The 24,176-nt window shown below is 45.8% G+C and overlaps 1 protein-coding gene across 1 annotated transcript; it reads left to right on the top strand.

The window, feature by feature from the left end:
* Positions 1-16,745: 16,745 nt before the first annotated feature.
* On the top strand, positions 16,746-20,620 carry LOC120846467 (uncharacterized protein K02A2.6). Its single transcript, XM_042287133.1, has one exon. The coding sequence runs from the start codon at positions 16,980-16,982 to the stop codon at positions 20,442-20,444; it is 3,465 nt and encodes a 1,154-aa protein (XP_042143067.1). The 5' UTR covers positions 16,746-16,979; the 3' UTR covers positions 20,445-20,620.
* The last annotated feature ends 3,556 nt before the right edge of the window (positions 20,621-24,176 follow it).

The raw sequence follows: 24,176 nt of genomic DNA, 5'->3' as shown, positions 1-24,176 counted from the left end.
TGCTAAGTGGATTGTCGCCTGAATCTCTAAACAGTTTGCTCACCTTTTTCAATTTATTGTGTGATGCTGCTTGTTTTCCTGACCGTTGAGAGATGGCACACATAATACCTCTACTGAAACCCAGCAAACAACCCTCTTTACCAACGAGCTTCCGCCTAATTGCATTGACAAGTTGCCTTGGCAAAACCTGTGAGAGACTCGTTAATCGCCGTCTTGTACACTTCTTAGAGGGACCCTCTATCAAACACACAGGGTGTGTTTGATAGAAATCAGTGCGGCTTCCGAGTGGGCCGCTCCACGGTTGGCCACCTTGTCCACCTGGAAACCTCTATTCGGGAAGCATTTGTCCAACGCCAGCACTGTGTTTCTTTCTTCTTTGACCTACAAAAGGCTTACGACACGACTTGGAGATATGGAATCCTTCGAGACTTGTACTCATAATGGTGTCCGAGGGCGCATGCTTCGCTGTATTCAGAGCTTCTTGACCGGTTGGACCCGTTGGACCTTCCAAGTGCGATGGGGGTCCATCCTGACGGATGTTTTTCTCCAGGAGAATGGCGTCCCCCAGGGTGGAGCATTAAGCGTTACACTCTTTGCTGTGAAGGTTAATAGTCTGGCTTAGGTTATACCACCATCTGTATCCTATTCAATGTATGTGGGCGATGTGCAGATGTTCTTTTCTTCTTGTAAGTTGTCCAGCTGTGAACGGCAATTGCAGCTCACAATCAATAAGATGAGCGAGTGGGTTGATCAAAATGGCTTCAGGTTTCTTCCCGAAACGACGGTCTGTGTTCCCTTTTCACTCCGCCGTGGCCTGTCTCCAGACCCAGTGTTGCACCCGAATGACGTTTGTATATCTGTAAAGGAGGCACACAAGTTTCTAGGAATAATATATGATAAAAAGCTCAATTTTATACCCAAATCGAAAGAGTTGAAACATAATTATGCCTACATTCATCAAACATCCTGAAAGTGTTTTTGCATACGTCCTGGGAATCTGACAGACGGTGCCTCTTGAGACTCTATAACTCCTTGGTGAGGTACCGCCTGGACTATGGCGCGATTGTTTATGAGTCGCCGCGTCCGTCTGCCCTAAAGTTGTTTGAACTGTTCATAATCTGGGGCTCCGACTTGCCACGGGGAAATTTCGAACATCACCTGTGCTTAGCGTGTATACTGATAGTTATAAAATGTCCCTTGAAAGACGAAGGAAATATTTGAGTCTTTGTTACGCTTATAAGATATACAGCTATCCTCAACATCCCCCTTTTGATGCCGTCCAACCTTCTACATCCTTCCGACTCTTTGAAAACATGCGGAGTATTGTTCGGTCCCTGAGTTTCAGAGTTCAAAGCATGACAACATCGCTCCATCCTTCCTCCCTTTAGTGAGGCTGCTTTGCTGAGGAGCAATGAGAGAGTTACACTTTGGGATCTTCTGCCAATTTCTTTTTACTGGTCACTGTCCAAGTACAGAAAGAGAGCTTTTCCTCCAATTGTTCTTCAGTTGGAGTTTGCCGATTTGGAACAGAAATACAAGAACTACTCACATTTTTACACGGATGGGTCGAAAACACAAACTTTTGTGGGCTGTGCAGTTTATTCCATTGCCTTCAAGGAAGTTCGACAATCAACTCTCTTGTAAATATTTAACTGCTGAATCCCCATTGAAAATTCTTATTTGCTTGAAATATTTCTCGTGTCCAATAAACACATATGAATCATAATATATAAGAACATATAAGAACCATATAAGAACTATATACGATATATAAGAACATGCAACCACGTTCCTATATATCTTATATAGTTCTTATATAGCTCTTATGCGGTTCTTATACAGTATGTTCTTATATATCCTGTATGATTCAGATGTGTTTATTGGACACAAGAAATTTATCATACAAATGACTTCTTTTCAGGGATTGTACGGAATTTTATTAGCTGTCGAGTATTTATTCAAGAACAATATCATGAATGCATTTTCGTTTTCCGATTTCCAGAGCATTTTCCTAGCCGTTTCGTCCTTAGAAGACAACACGAACATTCCCGCGCAACACCTTTGGGTACGGTTATACCGAGCACTTCAACTAGGACACCTGATCAAATTCTGCTGGGTTCCAGGTCCAGTGGGTATACACGGCGTTGAGAAAGCAGACTTAGTTATTGCCTTTGCAAAATAGTGTCCAAAGTTGCCTCTTCGGCTGCCACACCAAAACCTGAAACCGATCATACAGAAATCGATTATCAAGTCATGGCAGTTGGATCGGGATATGGGAAAAAAACCTCCCACAAGGACCGTCAGTTTGAAGTCCTGCTTTGTTTTTTAAGAATTGGTCATACCTGTTTGACTCACCTGCACCTGCTCTGCGGTGAGGATGTTAAACTTCGCGACAACTGTGGGAAAGCTATGACTGTTATGCACATCATGTGGCATTGCAAATCCTTAAATCGACAACGGCGATCATGTTTTCCAGAACTTTTCCGAGATCACCTTTCCTTTCATCTATATTTTCTGCTTGGCGATCAGCCATTGGTACCGTTCAATTGAGTTATAAATTTCCTCCATAAAACGGGCCTTTCACACTAGTTGCAGCTCTTTTAGATTCCATCTCCAATCTCCTTGGAAAAACCTTTGTTTGGCGCAATATGGCCAAAGTTGCTCTTGCGCCATAAAACCCCAATCATCATCATCTTTTGTAGATGATGTTATGATTAACTACAGGGTGATTCAAGGAGACGCCAGGCTCTTTAAATCGACCGCCAAATTCGGTTTCTTAACCTATCACGCTACGACTTTGTGCAGCGTACCCACAGGTGGTGCATTTTTTTTTTTTGTAAAATTTGCAAAGAGCGAACTTACCCGAGGAAAAAGTAAAGAAAGAAAAATGCTTAGCTCCTACGGAGATGCAGCGACGCCACCGGTCTTCAAACAACACGGCGCCGTTTCGCACGGGAGACAAGGGATGGCGCAGGCGGTCGCGACGCCAACTGCCGCCAACGAACGAGCATACGACACTGAGAGCCGGCATCTTTAGCAGACAAGAAACTGCACTTCCTTGTTGTTACCGCGCCTGCTTTAGAGCGCAGCCCTTAAGCGCGATCCAAACCAACGCTCCTTTTTGCGCCTGTAGGTCGTGCGGCTGCGGATGTGACGCATTTCGTGGCGTTTTCGCTGTTTCCGGGCGCGCTTTCTGAGTCAGAACCGTGCGCTTTGGTTAGGACGGGCGAAACTTCGGCACGAGCGCACAAGCAAAGTGCAACTGCGACAGACTGGCCGGCCAGACGGCGAGAGAAAGAGAGAGAGAGATCGCGTTGTCATGTTGGAAGAGAATAAAAGGGAGGGAGGAGAGGGCAGCCAGACGGCGAGAAACGCGGAGCCGGAACTAGCTTGCCCTCCACCGATTGGCCGGGACACAGGAGCGCCCTACTACGTCACCGCGCGTTTTTGTGCGCGTTGAGAAAGAAGTTGAAATTGTCCAACTTTCTTGTGCGCGCCCGGAAGGAGCGAAGAAGCGGCGCGACGTCACGAAAATACGTCACATCCGCAGCCGCACGACCTACAGGCGCAAAAAGAAGCGTTGGTTTGGATCGCGCTTTAAGGTCGGTTCAGACACTTGCGTTTGAGTGCGTTTGACTGCGTTGCGTCGAGAACCGAAAGCGAGTCACCGGCACATCTGTGCTTCGTGTGAAGCGTGGAATCCAGTTCAAGGAATCATCTTGGCACGCGATATAAGCAGCAGGGATGTCATGGTTTCTCGAAGCCGCAACGCAGTCAAACGCTGTCAAACGCAACTGTCTGAACCAGGCTTTAGGCGCCCGTTTCCGGCTTGAGCGGCGTCGCGTAATTGCGCGACGCCGGCGGCGGGTAAATTTCCTCGCTAAATTTAGCCGTAAAATTTCCCCGCTAAATCTAGCGGAAAAATTTCCCGGTAAATCTAGCGGAAAAATTTTTCTAAGGGGTCACGCGACTCCTCCCCCCCCCCCCCCCCCCCCCCCGAGGTCACGTGACACCGCCCCCCAAGGTAAACGTGACCACCCCCCCTCCACCCCCGAGAACAGGTTACCCCAGTACCCTTCTCTCCTGCTCCTCAAGAGCTGCGCTCTAATTCGGCGTTACAGGGAGTGGTAAACGGCTTTCATTTTTTTTTTTGTTTCTGCGACTGTCGCCGCCTCCGGAACGCGCGCCGCTTTCAGTCGAAAAGATTCGGCGCCGTATGCCTGTTCGTTGGCGGCGTTCGTTGCGCCATCTCTTGTCTCCCGTGAAAAACGGCGCCGTGTTGTTTGAAGAAAGGTGTTGCCGCTGCGTTTCCATAGGAACTAAGCCTTTTTCTTTCTTTACTTTTTCCTCAGGTAAGTTCGCTCTTTGCAAATTTTACAAAAAAAAAAAAAAAAAAAAAAAAAAAAAAAACGCACCGTCTGTGGGCAACGCTGCACAAAGTCGTAGCGTGATAGGTTAAGAAACCGAATTTGGCGGTCGATTTAAAGAGCCTGGCGTCTCCTTGAATCACCCTGTACAAAGCATTGCTCGGATCCCAGAAGTAGTTCTTCCTATTTCGCCATCGTTGCTAAATCCTGGTTCGACAATCATCAGGATATCGTCTGCACAGGTTTAACGATATGAAGATATCGTCTGTATGAAGAGAATTTACCTGTTATAAATCAGCTATCGCGAAGAGTTCACCTATAAAACGGAAATGTTCTAATTTCCGCTTTTATTGAGCGAGGTCATTCGTCTGGACTCGCGGAATTGAATTCATCAGTTGGTTGGCACTGGAATGAGTTCGCGCTTGACATTGCTCACGGTTCATGTTCAATCCTTAGTTTCTAAATATCTGATACCATGTGTTCTGTGTCGCTATTAGTGCGGATATGTAGCAGCGGTGCCCTCTTATGGTTCCTATCCGGGATGTCACGACCGGGATTTGTCTCGCCGTGGCGTCACGAGTTGTGATGTTGTTTACTTATTATCTGTTAAGCACGGCGCGTTCGGTAGTTTGCATAAAAACATGGTGGAAGCTTGGAGTCACGGAGATCGCTCTCCGTTGATGGAAGCAGAATTCATTCCACCGAAGACATCATAGTGGACAATTGACCAGTCGTGGAAAGCGGACCAGCGAAGGGAAGACGACGTTTGTATTTACCTAGTACACGCTTGTCCCTGCCAAAAATCTGAGTTATATTTTTAGCCGTGTTTGTGTTCTCTTTGTTGATTCTTGCTTGTGACGCCGAGGTAAATCATGGGCCTGACAAACAGCTACATAAACTTCAGTCTACCCTCGACCAGCTTGTACAGAATACCAGAGAGCTACCAGAAATTAAATACGGAAAAGCCAAACGCTATCACGAATGGCATTTTGAGCATAAAAGAATAAATGAATAAACTAAAAAAAAAAAAAAAAAAAAAAGAAGAAGAAAAGGACGATCAATCGAGGTGTCAGGACGACGTCATCCTAATGAAACAGGATGTTGTTTCACTTAAAAACAAACTTGAGGCGTTATCTCTAACGTGAGAAAATTTAAGAGCAGTACCAGGGCAAGTGGATGCTCTTGATAACCGCTTGCGCTGAAATAATCTAATCTTAAAGGAATTCCTGCGGAACGCGGCGAAACATGGTATTGAACCGAACAGATTGTGACCGAGTTTGTAAGAACTTTCTTGAAAGGTGACCCGGTGAAATTGAAGGAGCACACCGTATCGGATGAAAAGAACATATGTTCAATTGTATGAATATTGTGAAGTTCCTGAGCTTTGAAATAAACAGGAGGTACTGAGTAAAATACCGATTTTGAGGAATGCTCTGTCCCCGAAATGTAATGATTGACGAGGATTTCTCTCATAATATTCAAGAAGCACGAAAAAAGCTCAGTGTGTCCCAAAAATCGCATCGAAAAGCGCAAAAAAAAAGTTCGTCTCGGATTTGACAAAACTGTTTATTGATGATAAGGCATTTTTTTTATGATCCCAACCTGAACCAAGTTAATGAATCGTAGAACGCTCCCTTGAGACCTATGCTCCCTGATGCAAATGAATTCGAATGACTGTCTAGCAGTAAGAGTAAAGAAAACTCCCAATGCAACCACTTCACAAACGCAGCTCAACCGCCAGTGTGAATGCGCCATATAAGCGGGCGATATTGTCGGCCATATGGACTTGGTCGTAAAAAGTGCGCAAGACACCTCTGGAGCCTGTCTTGGATTCCATCTTAACCTACGCACAACTTACCACAATTTCGCTTCGTGAATACGGATATGTTTTTAGGTTTTGTCGTACGCCCCTTTTTTGTCGTAAGGTCGTTTCGTGAATCCGGCCTCTGAATTTTACAGAAAGAATGAATATATATATATATATATATATATATATATATATATATATATATATATATATATATATATATATATATATATATATATATATTCGTCGAAATATGTTTTCTATGGCCGAGTAGGTGTTCGAATGTAATCAGATAATTCGTTTTATTATCGAACAAAGTGCAAAAACCGTCGCTTGACGAGCAACCGTTTCATAGCGCCAACTAAAAAAAAACAAAAAAAAAACACTTTATTCTAAGAGTTGGAGCCCCGAAATCTGCACGGGCAAGAATAGGGGTGTACATAGGCAATCTGGCGCGACTACTGCTCCTCAAAGCACTCGTGAGAGCGCTGGAATGTGCGGCGGGAGCTGGGCGAACGACGAGGCCTAAAATGGCATTCAGCAAGCTGAAAGGCCATGCTCAGCGCCACAGCGTAGAGGTCTCAACATATGATGATCATTCGCTGAGCTCCCTCCGCACATTGCAGGGCTCTCCCAAGTGCTTTGCGCGAGAGTAGCCACTCCAGATTTATGCAAGTGGAGGCCGTAGCACCTACACTTTTCCCGTGGCCGAATATCGACAGAATTGCTCGTGATATTTCTGCTTTAAAATATTCTTCAAAATATCGCTTAGTTCCCTCAATACCCCAGTTTTAAGGTTACCTACATTTCAAAATTTGGTCGATGAAATACGCCATAAGCCAATATCACCTCCCAAAGAGAAAAAGGATAACACATTCATTCTAATTTGAGCTACCTTGTCCTCGTCATAGGGGCGGGTTTAGCCGCACGACGTTGGCTCCATAGAGACATTTTCGAGAACCGACAAAGGCTGTACAGCCGTGCTGCTCTATCGCAGGGCGTGGAAAGTCGTGCTATCCCTAGCTTAGCTTTATATTTTTGCTTCCTTGCGTTGCTCCCTAAGACCCCCCCCCCCCTCCCTTTTCTCTTTCAAAAGCGTTTCAAAAGCGTTTAAATTTAGTGTTGTTTTTTTGGTGCGCCGTAAAATACTTCGCATGCTTTATATATTTATAATGTGTGTGGATTTAACAGTTTCCAATGATGCCCAACACGTTTCTAATTGAAATTATACCTTTAAATTTATTAATCACAAAGTTAGTTCCTAAGAGTAATTATTAACCTAATTGGATACTGTTATCTTTTCCTAAATTTGCCCTTTGGCAGGGACCGAACTGCATGAATCTTTTTCCTGTGAGAGGCGTATTTTTCGCATGATCGATTTGGCCCGCTTTTCGCGAAACACGCGATAAATGGTACATGCATAGCTGAAGGCTTCTAGAGAGGAAATGATTGATATAGTATATATTTTACAGAAATATAAAAAAAAAATATGATCCGGACTATTATTTAATGAACTGACCATGGAAAACCCCCAACAACAAAACCCTTATGGTTATCAACTTCTACCTCTATTCCATGATATGATACGCGTCGATACTTAGACATGGTAAGCTGGTTTGTTTTCCGTCACAATGTTGAACACCAAGATACCGACTCATTAATCTCATTAGTTTCAAACAATAGGCTTATCATTCTCACCAGAAGAACAACGAATGAACGGGTTATGTACACTCTCCGGCAATATGAAAGACCCACTGGGAGCGCGTGGCCGAGGCGGTGGCTGGCGGGGGCGCTGTGAGCGCGCGCCGGGCAATTCCATTCTGCTTCGAGGAAAGGACGCTCACTCGGGCTCAGCTAAAGCGAAAAGCGCTTATCAGGTTGTGCTGAGCCTCGAGTGAGCGTCCTCCCCTCGAAGCAGAATGGAATTGCCCGGAGCGCTCGCAGCGCCCCCGCCAGTCACCGCCTCGGCCACGCGCTCCCAATGGGTCTTTCATATTGCCGGAGAGTGTACAATTATTGGTATGCAAGTCAGCACTAGAGCAACATATATATTTACTCTAGTAAGCACCAGCATATTTCTTGTTTGTTTGACTGGTTTCTGCCAGATGGAGGCACATTCAACTGGTGGGAATGCGGCTTCCCTTGAGCTCAATAGAAATAAAACGTGAGTGGGAAGAGAAGACAAGGGGAGGGTTAGAAAACCAGTAATTATGGAGAACAGAGAGCTCTGTGGGATGGGCTTGTTCTGCTATTCGAAACCTGAAACAGACTATTTTTTGAGTCTTCATACCAGATAGCATCGCTGCGCACTATCGGCGCGTGTCTGTAGTCAGTCAGCTGCGTCGAGGCCGTCACGCTGATAACATTGTTCTCTTGAGATTTAAGTGCTGCCTATTTGCCGCATTTCTAACACAATCACTGGTTAGTGAAATCAATAGATAACATATTTTGGGAGGCAAAAAGGCCATTGTTTCTACCGCGTTTTCATGGGCAGACATACATTGGTAACCGGAATAATTGAAGTGCATACTTTATCTCACGAGAAAAAAACAAACAAACAAACCCTTTAGATCTTAAACACCTGACTTATAATTTCACAATTAGGAGGAGGACGATTCGTCACATGCGCACTCGTCACAGGACGATTGGTCACAGGACGATTCGTCACATTGGAACATTCGTCACAGGATGACTCGTCATGCGGGAAACTGGTCACATCGATCGGGCAGGGGACGATAGTAAATTGTAAATGTCAACAACTGTCCACATTCCCTGATGAGGAGTTTCACGACTTCCCTTTGTGACATAAACCAGTGATTAGAAAAACTAATCTTACAATACTCATCCGCTTTTCCTTTCATCATATCACGACTTTTTAGCAGGTTGATCTAAGTCACTGGCTTGAACGAGCAATAATCCGACTGGCAGCCAAATCAGTTTTTTACTTTGCCTCGCATACACCTCTTCGAGAAAACCAATAAGTATCGGAATTCTTTCTGCTGCATGTGTGCGAGTACCCCTCGTGCAGCTGCATGGCTCCACCTCTCTGTGTTGCGATCACCTCCATCCTTTTGAATGCAGTCCGAGTTCAAAATTAGTCGCTTTTATATGACCTCCGCATTCACCGTTCGGGACGGACCCAGAAGCTAAAACGTCTGTTACAAATTCTTCGACCTTGAGAGGCGAAAGACATGCTAAGATAAGAGGTGACCCACTTTGTCCGGCCGAACCAACATTCAATGTTCGGGACCGAACCAGAAGCTAAACGTTTGTTACAAATTCTTCGCCTTTCAGAAGCCAAAGACATGCTAAGATAAGAGGTGACCCACTTTTTCCGGCCGAACCAACATTCAATGTTCGGGACCGAACCAGAAGCTAAACGTTTGTTACAAATTCTTCGCCTTTCAGAAGCCAAAGACATGCTAAGATAAGAGGTGACCCACTTTGTCCGGCCGAACCAACATTCAATGTTCGGGACCGAACCAGAAGCTAAACGTTTGTTACAAATTCTTCGCCTTTCAGAAGCCACAGACATGCTAAGATAAGAGGTGACCCACTTTGTCCGGCCGAACCAACATTCAATGTTCGGGACCGAACCAGAAGCTAAACGTTTGTTACAAATTCTTCGCCTTTCAGAAGCCAAAGACATGCTAAGATAAGAGGTGACCCACTTTGTCCGGCCGAACCAACATTCAATGTTCGGGACCGAACCAGAAGCTAAACGTTTGTTACAAATTCTTCGCCTTTCAGAAGCCAAAGACATGCTAAGATAAGAGGTGACCCATTTTGTCCGGCCGAACCAACATTCAATGTTCGGGACCGAACCAGAAGCTAAACGTTTGTTACAAATTCTTCGCCTTTCAGAAGCCAAAGACATGCTAAGATAAGAGGTGACCCACTTTGTCCGGCCGAACCAACATTCAATGTTCGGGACCGAACCAGAAGCTAAACGTTTGTTACAAATTCTTCGCCTTTCAGAAGCCAAAGACATGCTAAGATAAGAGGTGACCCACTTTGTCCGGCCGAACCAACATTCAATGTTCGGGACCGAACCAGAAGCTAAACGTTTGTTACAAATTCTTCGCCTTTCAGAAGCCAAAGACATGCTAAGATAAGAGGTGACCCACTTTGTCCGGCCGAACCAACATTCAATGTTCGGGACCGAACCAGAAGCTAAACGTTTGTTACAAATTCTTCGCCTTTCAGAAGCCAAAGACATGCTAAGATAAGAGGTGACCCACTTTGTCCGGCCGAACCAACATTCAATGTTCGGGACCGAACCAGAAGCTAAACGTTTGTTACAAATTCTTCGCCTTTCAGAAGCCACAGACATGCTAAGATAAGAGGTGACCCACTTTGTCCGGCCGAACCAACATTCAATGTTCGGGACCGAACCAGAAGCTAAACGTTTGTTACAAATTCTTCGCCTTTCAGAAGCCAAAGACATGCTAAGATAAGAGGTGACCCACTTTGTCCGGCCGAACCAACATTCAATGTTCGGGACCGAACCAGAAGCTAAACGTTTGTTACAAATTCTTCGCCTTTCAGAAGCCAAAGACATGCTAAGATAAGAGGTGACCCATTTTGTCCGGCCGAACCAACATTCAATGTTCGGGACCGAACCAGAAGCTAAACGTTTGTTACAAATTCTTCGCCTTTCAGAAGCCAAAGACATGCTAAGATAAGAGGTGACCCACTTTGTCCGGCCGAACCAACATTCAATGTTCGGGACCGAACCAGAAGCTAAACGTTTGTTACAAATTCTTCGCCTTTCAGAAGCCAAAGACATGCTAAGATAAGAGGTGACCCACTTTGTCCGGCCGAACCAACATTCAATGTTCGGGACCGAACCAGAAGCTAAACGTTTGTTACAAATTCTTCGCCTTTCAGAAGCCAAAGACATGCTAAGATAAGAGGTGACCCACTTTGTCCGGCCGAACCAACATTCAATGTTCGGGACCGAACCAGAAGCTAAACGTTTGTTACAAATTCTTCGCCTTTCAGAAGCCAAAGACATGCTAAGATAAGAGGTGACCCACTTTGTCCGGCCGAACCAACATTCAATGTTCGGGACCGAACCAGAAGCTAAACGTTTGTTACAAATTCTTCGCCTTTCAGAAGCCAAAGACATACTAAGATATGAGGTGAGCCACTTTGTCTGCCCAAACCAAATTGAACAATACATTTTTGGGGGGACGAACTATTGTAGGACCGGTTGGCCGCGTAACAAGTCGTCCTGTGACGAATGTTCCTATGTGACGAATCGTCCTGAGACCAATCGTCCTGTGACGAGTGCGCATGTGACGAATGGACCGTATCCCTTCACAATTGCACGATATTTTGACTTTTGTGCTTGGTAGATTTAATGAACTTTTGTGTGCGTTATACAGTTTTACTGGCTTTGTCGCACGACATCTAAAAAAACCGTGCGTCTGCTTTCCCCCGAAGCAGTTGGGAAATTCAATCGCTACATTCTAAGGCCAATGACGAGGTTGCAAATAAAGCAGTCTGCAATGGGATACTGAGCATGACGTAAGCACGTGAAAATCCTGTGTTCAGACTGTTCTTTTAGGTTGAAACATACATTCAGTCGCGTCATCGACCGAGTAAAATGGTTCGCCCAGTGCTTTGCTTGAAAGCAGACACATCACATTAGTACTGTACGGACCTTAGGGTTCGGAGTTTTCGGTTTAAACCGATAAAAATCGATAAAAGTACGCCGAATTCATTTTTGGAAATTCGGTTTTAACCGAAAAGGTCAGTTTTTAGGTTCGTCATTTTCGATTTAAACCGATAAAAGTTCGTCGAGCTCATTTTCTAAAATTCAGTTTTAACCGGAAAAGGTCACTTTGACCTTCCAGTCGTACAACAGAGCGGTGGCAAAAAAGTGGAACGACAGTGTCTATCGAAACGTGTCCGAAAGTATGGGATACACGGATGGCATCACGACGTTTTGGTTTAATGTGCGCATCATTGATCGGAACGTGAAGAATTCCGAAATGCCCCATGACTTCGCCATGTACGAGCATGCTTTCAAACTCGTTGTAAGGAAGACTGACGTGATGCAAGCTCTGCATGTTGTGTTGTGCTTTAAAACGTCGCACCGTGGCTTTTTCGGCGGTCACAATTGGTTGATTGGCCGATTTTGGCTCGGGCAGCCCTTCATCTCCTCAGCCTGCGAGTGTCCAGTGTTAGCGTTGAGAGGGCATTCTCGAAGCTCAGGGTCATATTAACAGAAAAGAAAAAGTGCGGATTAAGGAGAAGAACCTTGGCAAGTACATGTGTGTGTACCATAATGAGATCGCGTAATCCTGATGTACAGAAGGTGAAGTTCCATGTTTATTGGGCATAGGCTTCATATCTGACTTGTTTGTACTTCTATGTTTTTTTTCTTGTTTCTTTTTACAGTTGCACACATTTTCCAAATGAAGTGTTCATTTCTTTTTCAATGTATCTGTGCCGTTATTCTTTGAGTGATCACAAATATCAGAGCTACGCACAAGGATCGTCTGATCCGGTGTCCGTTGGTGTTTATTTTATATTCACCGAAAAAAGCCGATAAACTTTTGTGGGCATAAATATCCGCCGAAAAAAACCGAAAATTGTATTTTAATATAAACACCGATAAAAGTACGCCGAATTTTGAAAAAATAGAAACCGAAAACGCGGAACCCTATGTATGGTGTACGCGACGCAAAAGATGAAATCAGTCGTCAACTTGTCATTGAAATAAAGTAATCGCTTACAATTACAATCGATTCCAGTAAAAACTTAATTTGATTAGGTTGCCTTATATTGCAGAAGTTTATCTTTCTACATATATAGGAAAGCTTTTTCTTTCCCATATCAGTAATCCTATAATGTCTTATTGAAAAGAATCAACAAACCTTTATCTCAAAGTTGAACGTGATCGCGTTGGTTTTCAATAACTTGTTACTGAAAGAATAAACTAAAACATTCCGGGGACACCCAAGCACTTCTTACGAGTTGTGAATGCGAAAGCATTACGTTCTTTCTCCTTGCGCGTTGCACCGTTGCTCGTTTTGCCCGCTGTGACTTGCTGCTGACTGTCAAGAAGAGCACGAAAGCGAACGAGAAGGCGATGCAAACGGGGCCCGATAAGGCAAGATTTGGCGACGATGGTGGATTTCGCTGCCCGCCTCTTCGCTCGTTTTGCTGCGTTCTTCCGCTCTCTTAGTTCGTCTGCGGTGTACTGCGGCGATCTTTAATTCGCCTTACAGCAGGTAATGCTTTAATCACTTTTATTCCACGCGTGACGTCACATTTCACGTGAACGTTGTGGGGGGTTTTAAATTTCCGCGCGAGGTCATGTGGCTGCGACGTCATGACCCTATCGACCAATCAGGATTTTGCCAACACGCCACCGGCGTCGGGTTTTCTGCGACACGAGCTCCTTAACGATACGCGTTAAAATTCGGGCAGTAATAATTACATTTTCTTCTCGCAATGGAAAACCCCAAGTCATGAGTTTCTCATGACTTCGGACACGAGCTAAAAGGTTCTGTTTTATCATTATCTGATGAATGCACTCTGGAAGTAAGAGAAAAGCGTCGTCATCTTTGGGTACACGCGAAGGAAAAAAAGAAGATCCAAACAATAAGGTCCCATTAACCTATGATGGAGTTATAATCAACGGTAGTATGTTCATTTGGGATGCTGAAAAAGAGGAAATTGTGGCCGTGAAGCGTACTTGACGCCAAAGTGCGATTGGGAAAATTGACAAGAGAAATGTTTTAGTGTTGGTAGTTAATAGACCGATGTCACCAAGCCAACTGCGCAGGCGCGCGCATTTCGGAAGTGGTGGCGCCGCCATGCTACTTGTAGTCATCCCTTCCCGGCTACATACGGCTGCGCGTATAGTACATCATCATAGATTATCATTTGTCACGCCCCGGTATCACCTTGATTCTCTTGCATGTTTTTACTTCATAAGATTGTGTTGTTTGTGATGCCTTGCTTTCCTCAGCAAGTGCAGAAAAGCAGTTTCAGTCGTCTAATCGTTTAGAATCGCTTTGTCGTCTGCTACGTCGTCGTCTGCTTCTTCGTCTTCGTGAACGCGTGAGCCCACTGCCGTTTACGGGGTAATCCCACTGCGGCCGCGGAAAAGAAAAGAAAACAAAAAAACACCGGCGCCACTACTCGAGCATTCCGACTCCTCGGACGTCTGAATTACCTTGCAAACAAGTGAACATCTAATGCAATAGCAAAGAACAAGAAAATTCGAGGGACCATTGGCTCGGTGTATAGCACCACGGAACAGCATCAAATGTGATGAAAAACTGAGCTTGGTGGTGCTCAGTCTTGTGCATAAAGGCGCATTCACACTCTTGCAACCGAGTACGACCGAGAAAGACTTCTTGGGACCGGATGCACTGAGCGGAGCTGGTCCTAAGAGATCGCAAGAGGCTTAAAAACCGGTTTGGTCTCTCTCGGTCGCACTCGGTTGCAAGAGTGTGAACGGGCCTTAACGTTTAATCAGCCATCAAGTAAGAGGAGCTAAATAGACTTTCTCGGTCAGCGATAGTTTTCTAAAAGTTGTTTCATTCTGGTTGACACCCTGTGCGACAGAGTACAGATGAACAGCGGGAGAAGCCTGCACACAAAGAACTGATCTACAGAAAGGCCATGCCTGACGCCCCGTAATAATTGACATCTATCAAAAAGAAGCAACCATGCCAGATACCTGAAAGCTTGGGGTGGAGATGATTTTTCGTGCACAGTTTCTATTCAGTTTTATTTTGTTTGCGCAAGATCCGAACGCTAACAGTCGCCCGATGGGGGAAGCTTTTTCTGCGGTCTCGACTGGGGCTAGTGCAGAATGGATCAGTAACCACCACAAAATGGATGAGGTTCGTTTGTTACATTTTTGGCGGTAAGTACGTGTTGCACTTCTAAATTGCATTATGTAATCTTTTCGCGTTGGTATGAAAAAAAAATGAAGGCTGCTTCCGAAAAAAACGTTGTTTTATATCAAGTGGTGCATATCGGGAATCGCTGCTCTTTAGTGATTGTCCTGATTTTTTGAAGCACGGTTGTGCTTGAAACATGTCGTCGCAATAACAGATATAACCACCAAAATACACCGAGTAAGAAGTGTATTAAAAACGACCTCCGCAAAGCAGTGCGGAGGTCCTATTTGAGATGGACCAGCAGATAGGCCGCTACGGAACTACAGGTACCAGAATGCACCGCGGCAGCGGTGGCGTCGCGCAACTCCTCGTGAGATGGGTCTATTGCAAAAGTGTGAAAAATGAAGTGGAAGATTTGAGTGGATTGATTAGTTCTGTGCAAGCTGATATAGTGCTGGGAACAGAGCCGTGGTTAGATAGCTCCATATCAGATCACGAGGTATTTCCTAGGTCATTTAACGCGTATAGAAAAGATAGGTCATCACAGGGGGAAGGCGTCTTCATATTGATTAGTTCTCCGAAAAGCTGCCCACCAGACGTCCCAGGTAATACTGACGAATCAGTCTGGTGTACTGTTGGGCTGCCTGACAACAAATTCATTGCGGGAGGGGATGAGCATCGTACCGGCGTCCGGTCGTGTATCACTACTGCGTGGTGCACGTTAAAGACCCCAGGCTAGCGGTTGTACCGCACTGGCTAAATTGCTCATCTACAGCGTGTGACTCGTCGCAACTTTGAATGGCAGACCAACTACACGCTGTATAAATATCCCCACAACCCCCAATTTTTCATTGCGGGAGTGTTCTACAGACCCTTTAACTCTCATCCTGCTATCGTTGAGGCACTTTATGGCCTGGTATCCAGCGTTTCGAATGACTGCGTTTTACTTGGAGGCGATTTTCATCTACCGGATATGATATGGGGGGATGAACTGGTGCATGTAGAACCATGAGTCAGCTGAATCTTGATGTCAATTGCATGCCTGACAGCTTAGCCTTTAATCAGCATGTCATTGGACCTGCAGGGGATCAAAACATACTTCACTTGTTTCTTTGTAACTACTCAGCCGTTGTTAAAAACACTGATGTCATACCCGGTATCAGTGACCACGTGCTGCTATCTCAACCCTTGGATTTCGTCTTTCGCGCAAAACAATATGCATGGGTAGACAGGTAATGTTATGTAAAAAAGGAGACTATGAAAGGACATTTTCAGAGCATAGGTAGCAATTTCCTTTCCTTTGAGTGCCTTGCAGAGTGTATCGTATCAGATCAAGGCGGACAAGCTATCTGTATGCTCCATTGCCACGTGCCTTTCCCTTGCCCTCTACTACACTAACCCCTTTCCACCTTCGGCTATATAAGTAACAACACGGAATAAACCAAAGCATTGTTATCCTGATACCCGAGTTGTCTATTCTTGCCAGCCCACACAAGAACGATACATGGTGTCAGAAGTGGGATTGAACCGAACGTGAAGGTCGACGTCATGGAGCACCTAAGGCTGCCTGAACCATTACAACTGACAGCTGATGGAGGAAGAAACTGGAAACTGTTTCGTCAGAGGTTCGACCTTTTCCTTCAAGCCACAGCAAGCACCGACAAGCCGAGATCGGAGGCGGCAAAGACAGCCCTGCTGCTCAGCGTGGCGGGAGAGGAAGCCTTGGACGTGTTTAACAACTTTGTGTTCACCGAAGAAGAAAACAAAGAAGACTACGCCACCGTGACTGCCAAATTCGAAGAATACTGCGTGGAGCAACAAAACGAAATTCACGAAAGATACGTCTTCCGCTCCCGTCTGCAGGGCGAGGCGGAACCGTTCGAGCAGTTTCTACGTACCTTGAAGAGACAAGCGCAGCACTGCAACTTCGGGACCATGGCAGACGAGATGGTACGCGACCAAGTGGTGTTTGGAACCAACTTGCCGAAGCTTCGAGAGAAGATGCTCAGGGACAAACACCTGACCTTGGAAAAGGTCGTCACCTTATGCAAGGCGGCAGAAACATCAGCTCGTCAAAATGAAGTCTGGCGTAAGGCAAGTGAAGAACTCGACGTTAACGCTATGAAGACCAGCAAGAACGCTCCGACAAGCCCCCGGCGCAACCCGAACTGTACGCGCTGCAATCGAAGGCATGCCTTGCGACGCTGCCCGGCATACGGAAAGACCTGCTACTCGTGCAATGGGCGGAACCACTTCGCGTCTTGTTGCCGCGAGAAAGATGCCGTTTACGAGGTACAGCATGAAAACGACGACTTCGAGGTGCTGGATGTCGCAGTCGGCAGCGCCAACAAAAAACGCGACTGGCTGGTGGACGCGTGTCTTCAAGGCAAACACCTAAGTTTCAAAGTTGACACAGGGTCACAAGCTAACGTGTTACCACTATCAGTGTTCCGCAAGTTCAAGACCGTGACGCTGAAACCCAGCGGCGCTGTTCTGAGATCCTACGGTGGCAACGTCATCAAGCACGTCGGTACATTTTTATCGCCCGTGACGGTAGGCGACCGCCAGATATGCGCCGAATTTTTCGTGGTAAAGAACGGCCACAGCGCTATCTTGGGCTTGGCAGCTAGCGAGAAGCTAGGCATCGTCAATCGCGCTGTTGAAGGCGTGTCGACGAGCAACACCGAAGCAGTCTTCCAGGAATTCCCGCAGCTTTTCCACGGAACCGGGCGTACCCCGAAAGAATACAAGATGGTGCTACGCAAGGACGCCGTGCCAATCGTTCAGCCAGCTCGAAGGGTTCCCCTGTCGCTGCGAGAGCCTCTTCGTGCAGAACTGGACCGAATGGAACGCGAAGGCATCATTCAGAAGGTCAGCAGCCCGACGGACTGGGTAAGCCCGTTAGTCATTGTACTAAAAAAAGACAGCAAGTTGCGGGTATGCATGGATCCCAGAAGGATTAATGAAAACCTGAAAAGAGAACACTACCAAATGCCTCGTAGAGAAGATATTGAAGCGGACTTGGCAGGCGCGAAGTTTTTCTCGCGTCTAGACGCAAACGCAGGGTTTCACCAAATCCCACTGGACGAGCAATCATCCAAGATATGCACGTTTGCCACGCCTTTCGGCCGTTATCGCTTTCTACGCCTTCCATTCGGCATAGCGTCAGCTAGTGAGGTGTTTCAAAAAGCCCTCAACGAAGTGTTCGAGGGCCTTCCTGGCATACGTGTATACGTGGACGATGTGCTGATCTGGGGTGCGACTAGGGCGGAGCATGACCAGAGGCTGCACCATGCACTAAAGGCAGCTGAAGCAGCGGGCCTAACTTTTAATGCAGCCAAATGCCAATTCGGCGTTCAAGAAATTTTGTTCCTGGGCGACATCATTAGCCACAAAGGCATTAGCCCCAATCCTGCCCTTGTGGACGGTCTTCTCAAAATGCCAAAGCCACAAGACAAATTGGCAGTACAAAGGTTGCTCGGGGTTGTTAACTATTTTAGCAAGTATCTACCGTCACTTTCCCAGCGCACTTCGACTCTGCGTTCCCTGATCAAACAAGACGTCATTTTTGAATGGACACCTAATCATGAAAACGAGTGGCAAGCCATATGTCAGGAGCTAAGCGAGGCACCGCTGCTTGCTATTTTTGACCTAGGTTTGGAGACGAAGATAACTTCAGACGCATCTCAAAGTGGCATTGGCTCCGCACTCCTACAACGTCATGGGGACTGCTGGAAACCGGTCGCTTACGCGTCGAGAGCGCTGAGTGAATCGGAACAGAGATATTCGCAAATTGAAAAAGAGGCTTTGGCGTTGGTTTTCGGTTGCGAAAAGTTTAACCATTTTGTGTATGGTCGCCCACTCATACTCGAGAGCGACCACAGCCCGCTGATAAACATATCTAGGAAAGGCATAGCCGATATGCCGCCAAGAGTGCAACGTTTTTTCCTACGATTGCTCAAATACGATTACACGTTGATATTTGTTCCTGGCAAGCAGATGGCCTTGGCTGATATGCTTTCTCGATCTCCTGCTCCTGGGAACAAGGGGGCCGCCGACACGGGCGACGTAGAAATTCACGCCGTCACAGTCGTATCAGCACTCGTAAGTGAAAAAACGGCTGCGAAACTTGCACACGAAACCGCTACTGATCCGTATCTTAGCGTAGTACTACGAAAGCTCGGGAGGGGAGACGAAGTGGAAGGGGCGCTGAAATCAGTTGCCGCCGAACTTTTAGTAGTAGACGGCATACTTTTGAAAGGAACGAAAGTAGTAATTCCCACGAGCATGCGCAGAGAGATGTTAAAGAGGATTCACGCAGGCCACCTTGGCACGGTAAAGTGCAAAGCTAGGGCTAGGCAATTAGTCTACTGGCCGAACATAAACTCTGACATCGAGTCGTTGATCCAAAGCTGTCCGACCTGCAGAACATATGCCTATAAGCAACCATCAGAGCCTCTGATTCTACAACCAACGCCCACTCAACCATGGTACCGTGTCGGTGTCGATCTCTTTCAGTATTCCGGAAGACACTATCTGTGTGTTTACGATTCGATGTCCAATTTCCCAGAGGTGGAGCTCCTACCCGACACAACAGCCACCTCGGTTATTGATAGACTGAGTGCTATATTTTCGAGATACGGCATCCCAACGGAGGTATGCTCAGATAACGGCCCACAGTTTAGCAGCCACGAGTTCGCGCTGTTTGCAAAGCATTACGATTTCAAACATGTGAAATCCAGCCCGCAATACCCCCAATCTAACGGGCTCGCGGAAAAGGGTGTACAAATAATCAAACGCATCTTAAAGAAAACGAAAGCTGCAAACGAATGCTTTTGGCTTGGCATATTAAATTACAGGGCATGTCCTGTCGAAGATGGTCGGTCTCCTGGCGAGCTGCTGCAAGGAAGGCGGCTGCGCACACCCGTGCCGGACTTCGATCCCCTTCCTGCGATACGGGTCAAGAAACACCGACAGACAGGCCACAACGAGCGGGTGCTGCCCCGCCTTAAAAACGACGACGTGGTACGCCTGAATGGAGCGTCATGGGCGCGGAAAGCCAAGGTAGTTGGATCAGCCGGGCCGCGGTCCTTTTACGTGCGTACGGAGAATAATACCGTACTTCGGCGCAACCGTCGACACCTTTTAGCGACGAAGGAAGAATGCGAGGTCGACTTGTCAGACGACGAAGATTCGGACAACGACCGGGCCTCATCACACGGAATGACATCCACAGCGCCAACCATCACGACGGCTCTACAAACGGCAACTACGACGACTCTACAAGCGGCAGCTCAGCAGCCAACGGTTCAGCCACCGCGAAGGACAACACGACAGAAGCGGCCTCCGGAGCGATTGGGTTATGACGAGCGCTTCCAGCAAACGAGCCAGAGGTGTTGAGCTCAGCGGTGAACGACCGTTGGGAAGGAGGATGTATCGTATCAGATCAAGGCGGACAAGCTATCTGTATGCTCCATTGCCACGTGCCTTTCCCTTGCCCTCTACTACACTAACCCCTTTCCACCTTCGGCTATATAAGTAACAACACGGAATAAACCAAAGCATTGTTATCCTGATACCCGAGTTGTCTATTCTTGCCAGCCCACACAAGAACGATACACAGAGGAGATGAGTGTGCATGACACATGGGTATTATTAAAGCAGAGAATTCTCAGTTTGGGCAAACATACCTTCCAAGCATAGACTCATCGAAGCTAAAAAAGAGAGAAAAACCATGGATTACCGGTAGCCTACTGCGGCTGATAAAGAAGCGCAAGCGTGTGTACGCACGGCGTAAGAAAGGGAGCAGGGAGCAAAGTCTAAATAAGCTAAAGGAACTTACGTCATTGTATAAGATAAAGGTAAAGGAAGCCAAAGAAAGTTATATGCAACGGCTGGAGGAGGGATGTAGGGGAATAACAAACAATTCTGGAAATACATGAGGCGCTGGAAGTACATGAGATGTGATGATTAATAATAAAATAATTACCGATGACTGGAAAAAAGCTGAAGCCTTTAATGCATACTTTCAGTCAGTCTGCTTGCTTCCTGAGAACACAGCCTACGACAGATGCCAGGCCACGTTCCGTGAAATGACACCAGTTGAACCTGCAGTAGGAGGTGTGGTGGAACTTCTAAAATGTATAGATGAATCTAAGGCAGTAGGCCCAGATGGGATCTCACCGAGAATGTTAAAACGTTGTTCAGATGCGACTGCTCCCATGCCTTTCTATAATATATAACAAATCGCTAAACGATGGCCCGTTGCTAGACGACTGGCACTGGCACCACGTGTGCACCGGCACGTCGTGCCGGTGCACACTGAGAAAGGGAAAAAAGAAGTTACTAATTACAGACCGATTTCACTAACGTCCATATGCTGCAAATTACTGAAACATGTTTTCTATTTTCACATCATGAAGCATCTAATCTACCATAATTTTTTCTTTGCATCACAACATGTATTTCGGAAAGGGATATGATGTACTGGACATCTGACTGAGGTATACCATGATTTGGCCACAGGTGTTTACAAAGACGGATAGATCGATTGTGTTTTCTTAGATTATATAAAAAAAAAACAAAAAAAAACAACGTTCGATACGGTATCACACGCACTATAATTACACTAATTAGGGTGCCTATTTGGCACGGCTATTCTAAAGTGGATAAAAGCGTATATATTACGACGTTATCAATGTGTTGCTTTAGGTGATAAAACTTTAAATTCTGTTGAGGTAACATCCGGTGTACCGCAAGGCTCTGTTTGGGACCCTGGATATTTTGAATACTTGTTAATGACATTATGACGGTGTAAATTCACGGCTACGTTTGTTTGCGGATGATTGTGTTGTTTACACGGACATAACAGATGAGGACAGTTTCAGACGGCTGCAGGGTGACCAGAACCAAATAGAACAAGGGTGTAAAAATTGGAAGTTAAGTGTAAAAAAAATGTGTTCATATTACTTTTACCTGTAAAACGAAAATAAAAGTTGAAACGTGTTATCAACTGAATGAAGAAACCGTACCAACAGAGCAAACAGTTAAATATTTAGGCGTCGTGCTATCCGCGGACTGCACTCGGAACGCACATACTGACGATGTTGTTATGAGGGCCGGAAGGGCGCTTCGAGTTTTCAAGCGAAATTGAAAGAAATCGACTAAAGCTATCAAAGAGCTCGCCTATCTCTCGTGTGCACGATCAGTTTTAGGGTACGTTTGCACCGCCTGGGATCCTTCTCAGCAAAACCACGTTGTTGCACTAGAAATAATTCAGGGTCGCGCTGCTCGTTTGGTTCTGGTGTGGTATGACCGTTTTGCGAGTGTAATCGACATGATTAAAGAATTTGGATGATCTACATTGGCCTTAAGGCAGCGAAATTTGCGCTTTAAGTTTTTATACAATATACATTACAATATAACTAGCATTAAAAGCTCATCTTACTTATTACCTTCAAATTATATCTCCCAAAGAAAAGACCACATTCATAAGATAACACAGCACTAGTACTGAATTGGGCAAACAATATTTGTTTTTTGCTAAAACTGTTTGGAGTAGAATGCCTTGCCTAGCGAGATTGTGTGTGCCGCAAATTTTAGAAATATTTTTTTTTTCAAGTTTATTCGCCCCTTACGATAATGGCTGATGGCGCTGGAAGATCATGATGAATAAAGAATAAAGACCAAAACGCCGAAACTAGGGAAAATGACTTTTTTTGTCAATAAATATCAGCTGTGTTTGAGATTCACGTGTCCATCTATTAAGAATTTTTCCATTTGAGTACCATGTAAAGACATAGCCCGTTTTTTTTAGCCCGAGCTTTCTGCATGAAGAAGTTCCCTGTTGTACCGAGTGAGGTTTTCCAGGATAAATATCTATGGGGTTCTGCTCTTTAGATTTATCTCCTATTCGTCACCATCTTGCTTTCTCAGAAAATAAATATTTATACCAGAAACGTTATCTTCCCTCGCAGGCAACCTGTAAACAGCAACAACGTCAATCTCAGTTAGACGAAGGAGCACGAGTTTGTCAGCAACTTCACTCAAGGAGGCGATCAAGCTTTCGCCCGGGAATGCAGGAATACTATCTACTTCCAGGTTCAATCGCCTACTCCAGAATTCGAGGTCATCCTCTTGCTGAAACGAATTCCGACCGACTTTTCTAATTTCATCTCTTTCTGCCAGTTATGTCACTCTCTTTTTTAATTCTTCGATTTCACTCCGTTGACGTGCAAATTTTTCTTCAACTTCATCAAATTCTTTCGACATGAGCTGTATGGATTGCGCCATGCTGTTAACTTTCCCTTTCAAAATGAAACAAAGCTGTCCAGCTTCTGGTGAATAGATATCAGGAGAGCTTTAACATCAAGTTCAGGCTGATCATCTTCGGCGCAGCGGCCATGGATGCCGGACACCGCCATGACGTTTTTTGCAGCTTCCCATTTCCCACTACATGACATTTTGGTTACTCCCACACACTTGCCGAATGATATTTACCCGCGAAGTCTGCACACTCTACTGACACATCCCTCGTCTGTCAGGGCGGGCAACAGGCAGGACAGACAGGTGTCAGACATTGTTTGCCCAGTTTAAAAGACAACGCTACTGCAACATCAGTGGCGGCGTCAGCAGCGGCGACATGGGTTCAAGTTAAGAAAATCTAGTGAAGTTAGCAACCTGCAAAAAGCGTGGTACTCAGATTAGCCACGTAGATCAGACGCTGCTGCCTCTGTCAAATGACCGTCAATTGGGAAACGCACCACTTTTCTGCCTTGGACGCACGAAAACTGTGCTTGCGAAGACTGTGTCCGTCGTAGTCTCGAAGCGAGCAGGAACAAAAACGCCACCGTTGTCGAAGCAGCAGAAAGTTGTCGAGCACAATAGTCACCGGACGACAGAAGGGCTGAAAAGGTAGATTCTGGCCGAGATGAGTGCAGGCTCCTGTGCGGCAATACCTTAACAATCTTGGTGCTTGTTACAGAGTTACAAGCTGGCTACAGTTGATGCCATACAGGGACTAAAAATTGCGCCACATCTCAAAGAAAAGCGCATCGACCCCAATCATTTTCAAGAATTGAGTGTTGCTAGTGTAGTGGCAGTCCTTAACCGTGCTGTAGCTTCCGTCATCAG

The sequence above is a fragment of the Ixodes scapularis genome, unplaced genomic scaffold (genome assembly GCF_016920785.2).
Source record: "Ixodes scapularis isolate PalLabHiFi unplaced genomic scaffold, ASM1692078v2 PGA_scaffold9__187_contigs__length_104089568, whole genome shotgun sequence".
NCBI lineage: Eukaryota > Metazoa > Arthropoda > Arachnida > Ixodida > Ixodidae > Ixodes > Ixodes scapularis.
Note: the sequence above shows the minus strand (reverse complement) of the source record. Positions and strands in the feature narration are given on the sequence as shown.